Raw genomic sequence first — 9,415 nt, 5'->3', positions numbered from 1 at the left:
GATGCTGAGAAGTTAGTGGTATCATGAGGTTCGAGTTAGATTAATTCAGCCTCTTATAAAAGAGATGCCTGGGCAGACAGATGGGAGGGGGACGTATTTTTAAATATTAATTATTCTTGGGGAAAGGTGGATTTGTGGTTCAGATCAGCCAAACTTTCCTTCTATAGTCATATAGATGCTGTTAGATCTAACAGTTTCTTTCTTTCTATCCCAGCAGAAGATGAGCAGAGGAATGTGGAGGGTGAGGAACTTTATCAGAAAATTCCACATAGAGTTAAAAATGAAAACTTGAACAAAATTGTCAAAACCCACAGAGAAGAGAGAACTTTTACATGCCCAGAGAGTGGAAAGACATTGATTAAGAGTGGCAGTCTTCAACGTCATCAGACAACCCACACAGGGGAGAAACCTTTTGAATGCTCAGAGTGTGGAAAGAGATTCAGTGAGAGTGGCCATCTGCAAGGTCATCAGAGAACCCACACAGGGGAGAAACCTTTTGAATGCTCAGAGTGTGGAAAGAGATTCAGTGAGAGTGGCAGTCTTCAACATCATCACAGAACCCACACAGGGGAGAAACCTTTTGAGTGCTCAGAGTGTGGAAAGAGATTCAGTCAGAGTGGCGATCTTCAACGTCATCAGAGAACCCACACAGGGGAGAAACCTTTTGAGTGCTCAGAGTGTGGAAAGAGATTCAGTCGGAGTGGCGATCTTCAACGTCATCAGAGAACCCACACAGGGGAGAAACCTTTTGAATGCTCAGAGTGTGGAAAGAGATTCAGTGAGAGTGGCAGTCTTCAACATCATCACAGAACCCACACAGGGGAGAAACCTTTTGAGTGCTCAGAGTGTGGAAAGAGATTCAGTCAGAGTGGCGATCTTCAATGTCATCAGAGAACCCACACAGGGGAGAAACCTTTTGAGTGCTCAGAGTGTGGAAAGAGATTCAGTCGGAGTGGCGATCTTCAACGTCATCAGAGAACCCACACAGGGGAGAAACCTTTTGAATGCTCAGAGTGTGGAAAGAGATTCAGTGAGAGTGGCAGTCTTCAACATCATCACAGAACCCACACAGGGGAGAAACCTTTTGAGTGCTCAGAGTGTGGAAAGAGATTCAGTCAGAGTGGCGATCTTCAACGTCATCAGAGAACCCACACAGGGGAGAAACCTTTTGAGTGCTCAGAGTGTGGAAAGAGATTCAGTCGGAGTGGCGATCTTCAACGTCATCAGAGAACCCACACAGGGGAGAAACCGTTTGAATGCTCAGAGTGTGGAAAGAGATTCAGTGAGAGTGGCCATCTGCAAGGTCATCAGAGAACCCACACAGGGGAGAAACCTTTTGAATGCTCAGAGTGTGGAAAGAGATTCAGTCAGAATGGCAGTCTTCAACATCATCAGAGAACCCACACAGGGGAGAAACCTTTTGAATGCTCAGAGTGTGGAAAGAGATTCAGTCGGAGTGGCAGTCTTCAACATCATCACAGAACCCACACAGGGGAGAAACCTTTTGAATGCTCAGAGTGTGGAAAGAGATTCAGTGAGAGTGGCCATCTGCAACGTCATCAGAGAACCCACACAGGGGAGAAACCTTTTGAATGCTCAGAGTGTGGAAAGAGATACAGTGAGAGGAGGAATCTTCAACAGCATCAGAGAACACACAGAGGAGAGAATCTTTGGAATTCTCAATCTACATCCCAGTCAATGACAGCACTCCCCCCCCCACCTTTTGAACGTGCTGATAAGCCGTTTGTCCGTCACCCTCCGTTACTGCAATGGCAACTCTCATCCTGTAGGTTCCAATGAGGGTAAGGGGAGCAGGTGATGGGAGAAAAGAGTAATGCATCAGAGAATACAAGCAGGAGAAACATTTCAGTGCTTAGAGTGTGAAAGAAGATTCAGTTAAAGCGGCACTCTTCAACTGCATCGAAGAACCCACTCCTGGGGGAGGAAAATTTTGAGTGTGCAGATTCAGTCAGTGTGACAATTTTCTTTTCTTTTTTTTAAACTTAATTTTTTTTATTTTTATAGAATAAAGACCGTACAACATATAAACACATAACTAAGGTACAGGAAATAAATACTTATAACAACATTTTAAGCAGTATAAACATAAATAATAAAAAAAGGAAAAAAGACTACGCACCCTCCCTCAGATTGACTACATGCTTCTTAATATAAAATAAAGTTCAGATATTTTTTTGGCATCTTACTTTTTTTACATGGATTAGTGTTCACAAAGTCTAAAAAAGGAAGCCACTTTTCAACAAATTTCTCCCCTATATTAGGGTTATCACTGAGAATAAGTTGGGATGCAATTTTGTCTTGAATTACTAACTCCCAAACCTTCTGGAACCAAAGAGTTAGTGATGGTACTTTAGCGACCTTCCAAAATCTAGCTAGGAGCAATTTACCAGCCAAGAGTAATAGAGAAATAAGTTCAGATTTGAGTTTGGAAAAACTATTTTTCGGCCATAAATTAAGGAGTATAGATTCCGGGGTACGTGGGATAGTTTCCTTGACAATAGCTTCAATTTTAGTTACTAAAATATTCCAGAAGGTTTGGATTTTTTTACACGACCACCAGAAATGCAAAAAGGAGCCGGTTGCTCCACAGCCTTTCCAACAAATGGAGCTAATGTTCTGCTTTGTATGACTTAGAACCTGGGGAGTCAAATATCATCTGGAGAGAAGTTTATATTGCTGCAATTTAAAGTTGGGGGATCCAAAGCAGAAATCATGCGGATCCATGAGGATCCGTGGTCCAAAAGCAAGTTTTTGGTCCCTGGCACTGCCACGAAGCCGTGGATCCACGATTTCTGTGGTGCAGACTCTGCCCATGGACATGATATGTGACTGGATGGAGGGCTTGGAGAGATCCAAAGCAGAAATCATTCGGATCCATGAGGATCCGTGGTCCAAAATCAATTTTTTCATCCCTGGTGCTGCCACGAAGCCGTGGATCTACGATTTCTGTGGTGCAGACTCTGCTCATAGACATGATATGTGATTGGATTGAGGGCTTGGGGGGATCCGAAGCAGAAATCATGTGGATCCATGAGGATCCGTGATCCAAAAGCAAGTTTTTGGTCCCTGGCGCTGCCATGAAGCCGTGGATCTATGATTTCTGTGGTGCAGACTCTGCTCATGGACATGATATGTGATCGGATTGAGGGCTTGGAGGGGTCCGGAAAAAAAATCATGTGGATCCATGAGGATCCGTGGTCCAAAAGCAAGTTTTTGGTCCCTGGCGCTGCCACGAAGCCATGGATCTATGATTTCTGTGGTGTAAACTGTGCCCATGGACATAATATATGACTGGATGGATGGCTTGGGGGGATCCAAGGCAAAAATCATGTGGATCCATGAGGATCCGTGGTCCAAAAGCAAGTTTTTGGTCCCTGGCGCTGCCACGAACCTGTGGATCCACGATTTCTGTGGTGCAACATCTGCCCATGGACATGATATGTGATTGGCTGGTTATCTTGGGGTGGCCCAAAGCAAAAATCATGAGGATCCATGAGGATCCGTGGTTTGGAAACATGTTTTTTCAGTGCTGTGGCGCCACAATTTTGTGGAGGCATGATTTTTCTGGTGCTGCCTATAGTCTTAAGACAGGATCTACAACATAATGGTGGTTTGATTTGATTTCTCCATAAAAATCATATGAATTCATGAGGATCCGTGCTTTGGAAGCCAGTTTTTGCATTGCTGAGGCGCCACGAATTCGTGGAGGCATGATTTTTGTGGTCCTGCCTATAGTCTAAGACAGGATCTATAGGATTAAGTGGTTTGATTTCATTTCAATGTAAAAATCATATGAATTCATGAAGATCCGTGTAGAGCCGACTTTTTCCTTTTTCCCTTTCACAACGTTTTCACGGCAGACTTTTTGATAGGGTGGTTTGCCATTGCCTTCCCTGGTCATCTACGCTTTCCCCCCAGCAAGCTGGGGACTCATTTGACCGACCTCGGAAGGATGGAAGGCTGAGTCAACCTGGAGCCGGCTACCTGAAACCCCAGCTTGCAGAAAGACTTCTCAGTTTCATATGTCCATTTCAGTGCAAAGGGGAAGCCTTGTGTGAATGGAATGGATCAATTTCTCAGGAATTTCTTTGGCACTGTAGGAAACTTGGTTAGTTATTTATTCAGGGTAGTTGATTGACGATTTTGGCTTCAGCCACTTAGAGGTTGGTAACTCTTTTAGGCACCAGATGTTCAGCTATGTAAGCGGAGTTTGATGGGGAGTAGCAATAATCAGACTCTTTCAATGTAAGAAAAGTTAAATATACAAAACTGACATGCTCTTGCTGGTCATTTTCATTCTGCAACCCACCAGCCAAAGCAGGCCTCTTAGGGAGTGGGATGAGTTAAGAAAGGGGGGGGGTGGGAGGGAAGTCCAGCCTGCACTGGAATCGGCTGCAGCCCCGTCCTAAGACCCTGATGTGGGGCTGGGGCTTCCACCAGCAGAGGAGAGGAACATTTTAAATACCTCTGTTGCCAAGGTGGAGAGCGCCTAGCAACTCCACAGGTGTTCATGGAAACACCACCAACACCCACCAATCAGAGCATTTGGCAGCTTCCCTGACAGGAAGAGAGGCGTGGACTATGGTGATGTGGACACACCCCCAATATATACAACGTCTGGACCAACAAATGCCACACAAAAATCCACCAAGGAGGATCATGGTATGTAAATACACCAGGGAGGTCCCTGGATGTGGTTTTGAGTCCCCTCCTGCATCCGTGTTTTGCAAAGTGGGCACCCAGGGAGAGAACACGCCTGCTCCAAACACATCACCCCTGCCCCATCCCTCCACAGCTCACTTGGCAGAGGCAGCTGTAACACAAGGCCAGATTCTCCCTCCTGCGCTGGGGTTAGGGTGGGAGGAAGGGCATCCTTTTGCCAGGCGAGAGAGGCACAGACCCCCAGGCAGCACAACAGGGCACAGTCCCAGGAGGGGGGGGGGGGTGTTTCAGATCTTCCAACAAGAGATTCCAACAAGACTATGAAGCCTGCCTTTTGGAGGGTCAGGAGGCCCAGAAAGAAATCCCAGATAGCATCCAGTGTGTTATAGCATTCATGCTGATTGGCAGGTTGCATGGCAAGTATTTTGGATGACCCTCCCCCAAGTGCCATCTAACGCAGGACACCACTGAGATAATTAGTAGCCATGCAAAGGTGTTCAAGCTCTTGGTGTAGCTTTTATTCCAGACACTCTGGACTCTGGAAAATGGTCCTTCTTTCAGGGTGAGCTAGAATATGGGGCCCGGAGAAAACTGCGATAATTCTCTGAATGAAGGACTTGTGGCATATTCCCAGCTTCTTTTTGCAAGTGGAATTTGTATTTATAAATGCATCTATGTGTCTCCATGTCTGTGTGTGTGTGCATACATATATTCCTTTTGACACACTCCTAACTGTCTGAGTACCAGCATGGGTCGCTTTGCGGGGAAGTCAGATTTTCATTCTGCCTGCCACTCCGCTCAGTATTGAAGTATGGTTTTCCTTCCGTTTGCTTTCTCCGCCCCTCCAGATCTGTAGTTCTACTTCTTCCCAGAGACCCTTCAGGGGGCTCTTCCGCTTTTATGCTCTTCCGGCAGGCAGGAACTGGAACAAAGACACAATTGCAGTTTAGAGAAGAAGATATTGGATTTATATCCCACCCTCCACTCCCAATCTCAGAGTCCCAGAGCGGCTCACAATCTCCTTTATTTTCCTCCCCCACTACAGACACACCCTGTGAGGTGGGTGGGGCTGAGAGAGCTCTGACAGAAGCTGCCCTTTCAAGGACAGAGTCTCAGCAGCATACAATCTCCTTTCCCTCCCTCCCCCACAACAGACACCCTGTGAGGTGGGTAGGGCTGAGAGGGCTCTCACAGCAGCTGCCCTTTCAAGGACAGAGGCTCAGAGCGGCCTACAATCTCCTTTCCCTTCCTCCCCCACGACAGACACACCCTGTGAGGTGGGTGGGGCTGAGAGAGCTCTGACAGAAGCTGCCCTTTCAAGGACAGCTCTGCGAGAGTTATGGCTGACCCAAGGCCATCCCAGCAGGTGCAAGTGGAGGAGTGGGGAATCAAACCCCGTGTTCCCAGATAAGAGAGCTCTGGCTGACCCAAGCCATTCCAGCAGCTGCAAGTGGAGGAGTGGGGAATCAAACCTGGTTCTCCCAGATAAGAGAGCTCTGGCTGACCCAAGGCCATTCCAGCAGGTGCAAGTGGAGGAGTGGGGAATCAAACCCGGTTCTCCCAGATAAGAGAGCTCTGGCTGACCCAAGGCCATTCCAGCAGCTGCAAGTGGAGGAGTGGGGAATCAAACCCGGTTCTCCCAGATAAGAGAGCTCTGGCTGACCCAAGGCCATTCCAGCAGCTGCAAGTGGAGGAGTGGGGAATCAAACCCGGTTCTCCCAGATAAGAGAGCTCTGGCTGACCCAAGGCCATTCCAGCAGCTGCAAGTGGAGGAGTGGGGAATAAAACCTGGTTCCCCCAGATAGGAAGGCTGTAACGGTCCGTCGCCCTGTGACCGAGATTAGGCGGGCCGTTAAGATGGTGGCAAAACAATAACACAAAAAACCAGGCCCAAAACAGGGTCCTGGAGTAGAGCTGCCACCAGACTGGATACTTTCACACACTGAGGCCCAAGTCAAACCTCAGGGTTTTTTAATCCTAAACCAGGGAAAGCCAAACCACAGCTAGGAGGCCAGGAGTTCCCCAGGACAAAATACATTTCTTTCTGGTAGTTTAGGCAAGTTCCGAGGCGGTTAGATAAGCTTTTGGCATTCAGTTGTTACAACCCTCCAAGCAAGGAAACAAAAAAACTCTTTTTTTAAAATAAAAAGGGTTTATTTGAAATAAGCATAAGAATTTGCATTAGGAGCTGTGAACCAAAATCAGAACGTCATAAAATATACTTATCTAAACATACTAATTGGTTCCAAGGTAGTCAAAGTGTCACGTGTAGAGCCTGTCCAGATGTTGTATGTTGAACAATGACTCATACACGGGAGGGTCCAACAAGGACTGTTTAATAGAACGTGGTTTGCAAAGCACGGGGAGCCCGGATAGATTAGCTTCCACCCGTCGACTCCGCCTTCTGTGTCACACCACAGTCCTTATATACCTAAGCCAAACCCCCTGTGGAACTCACCGATTGGCGGGTTCCCTCACAATCTTGCCTAGCAACAACGCGCGCAGGTTTTAAAAGCCTAATACTCCTAATCTTCCCCCCTCGCCTCTTCTCCTTCTAACCATTGTTACTGTTACTTTTTCTTAGTTTCTATAACAACCACACATGCTTACAGAACTAGAGTTAAACAACAGTGCTCCCCCTTTCAGAGACAGGAGACTTTGGGGGTGGAGCCAGGAGCAAGGTTGGACAAGCACAATTGAACTCCAAAGGAAGTTCCGGCCATCACTTTTGAAGGGACTGCGCACCTTTTTGAATGGCTTCCCTTCATTTGAAATCGTGGAGGATGGGGGCATTTACTTTGGGGGGCTTCTATAATTGAACCCCCAGTCCAATCTTTTTGAAATTGGGGGTGGGCTTTTTGAGGGGGGGCACCAGATATTTTGCTGAAAAACTGGTACCTCTACCTCAAAAACAGCACAATGCCACAGAGTCCACCTTCCATAGCGGCCATATCTCCAGGAGATAGTCACCGTGTTAAGACAGTCTGTAGCAGAAAAGAGCAAGAATCCAGGAACACCTTCAAGACTAACAACATCTGTCAGGAGCTTTCATGAGTCTTAGCTCACTGCTTCGGATACCTTCGGATATCCGCAGACGTGAGCAGTGGCTCACAGAACCTCATACCGTGCCCCAAATTTCTCCAGGGGGACTGAGCTCTGTCACCTGGAGATCAGTCATAAACTCAGGAGATCTCCAGGCACTGCCTGGAAGATGGCAACTCCAGCACTGGGGCCCTCGTAAACGACTGCAGAAGATCAGCTCACAAATCCCCTGGAGCGACAGTTGTCAGTGAATGATTTGATCTTGGGTCACCTCAAGCTGGATCTGCCCTCTTGTAAACCTCCCCACCTGCAGCACACACACACACACACACACACACAGCATGTAAAACACCCCTGGATTTCTTGGAAGAAGAGTGAGATGTAAATGTTAGCAATATTAAATTATCAGGGGTCATTTCGTAGACCAAGAGGTGGTGGAGCTCATTAGCACAACTCATTAGCAATGTTCCTTCTAAACTGTGGAGTTTTGTGAGCAAAAATTCTACTTTGTGAGCTACTGGCATTAAAGCTGTGAGCTGCTGCATACATTTAGTTCGCTCTAGGGCCGTCTTTCCTGATCTGAGACAAAGATGTGTGGCTGGAGGCTAAAATATTGTGAGCTAGCTCACACTAATTCAGCTCAGAGGGAACACAGCTCATTAGCACAACTTGTATGCACACGCCACAAAGCCGACATCACTGGAAGGTGGACTAAATCGTATCAGTTCCGCATCTACCTTAAAAGGGTTTTGAATTATAACTGTCATAAAACCTTACTCCTGTTGTACTTTTAAAATTACTACTTTCTCCTCTGCGGCCACAGTGGCACGATGAAGATTTCCATCTGTCTGCTTGATACGTTTGGGTTATTTTCCCATTTTTTGTGGGGAGAAAATATTAGAAAGTTTGTCAAATCTTAAGAGTTCAGCAAAGTTCTCACAGGGGGTTTGAACAATGGAGCCCAGAAGCGAGTATTGGGGGGGGGGGGGGGGTTAAGAAAGAAAGAGCACAATAACATTTAGAAACTCTGGAGCTCTGTTCCTGCGAGCTCCTGCCCAAAATGTGGTTTGGAACTTATTATTCTTATTTTTACACAAAACAAACCAGGCGGCTGTGATTTCCTCAGGCCCAAAGTGCCATCCAGTGCGTGGCTGATAGAGCATCCGCATGGAAGTCCTCAATAATTTGGACTGCCAGGTTCAAATCAGGAAATATCTGGGGACTTTGTGGGTGGAGCCAGGAGCAAGGGTGTGACAAACATAACAACTCCAAAGGGAGTTCTGGCCATCGCATTTAAAGGGACTACAAACCCTTTTCAATGCCTTCCCTCCACTGGAATAATGAAGGATAGGGGCACCTTCGTTGGGGTCTCATAGAATTGACCCCCTGGTACGATCCTTTTGAAACTTGGGGGGGTTGGAGGGGAGAGTTAATGGATGCTATGCTGAAGGTTCGGTGTCTCTACCTCAAAAACCAGCCCCCCCCCGAGCCCCAGATACCCGCGGATCAATTCTCCATTATTTTCTATGGGAATAAGTCTCCATAGGGAATAATGAAGGCCCAGCAGACATTTCCCTCCCCTTCCGCCCCTCCTGCTTTCTGATAACCCTGAAGCTGGGAGAGAGCCTCCTACCCAGGGGATCCCCTGCCCCCACCTGGAGATTGGCAACCCTATTTACCTTCCTCCCCC

The 9,415-nt window shown here is 47.1% G+C and overlaps 1 protein-coding gene across 1 annotated transcript in view; it reads left to right on the top strand.

Moving 5' to 3' along the window:
- Window positions 1-399: 399 nt before the first annotated feature.
- Window positions 400-9,415, top strand: part of LOC132588906 (zinc finger protein 850-like) — a gene marked incomplete at its 5' end in the record, with an annotated part of 19,719 nt that continues 10,703 nt past the window's right edge. The window contains one exon of the mRNA XM_060261366.1: window positions 400-1,742. Within this exon, the coding sequence (XP_060117349.1) occupies window positions 400-1,742 (1,343 nt within the window). The remainder of the gene's footprint in view (window positions 1,743-9,415) is intronic.

This window comes from Heteronotia binoei, chromosome 21, assembly GCF_032191835.1.
Source record: "Heteronotia binoei isolate CCM8104 ecotype False Entrance Well chromosome 21, APGP_CSIRO_Hbin_v1, whole genome shotgun sequence".
In the NCBI taxonomy this organism is placed as follows: Eukaryota; Metazoa; Chordata; class Lepidosauria; order Squamata; family Gekkonidae; genus Heteronotia; species Heteronotia binoei.
This window is presented reverse-complemented; position numbering and strand designations above follow the sequence as displayed.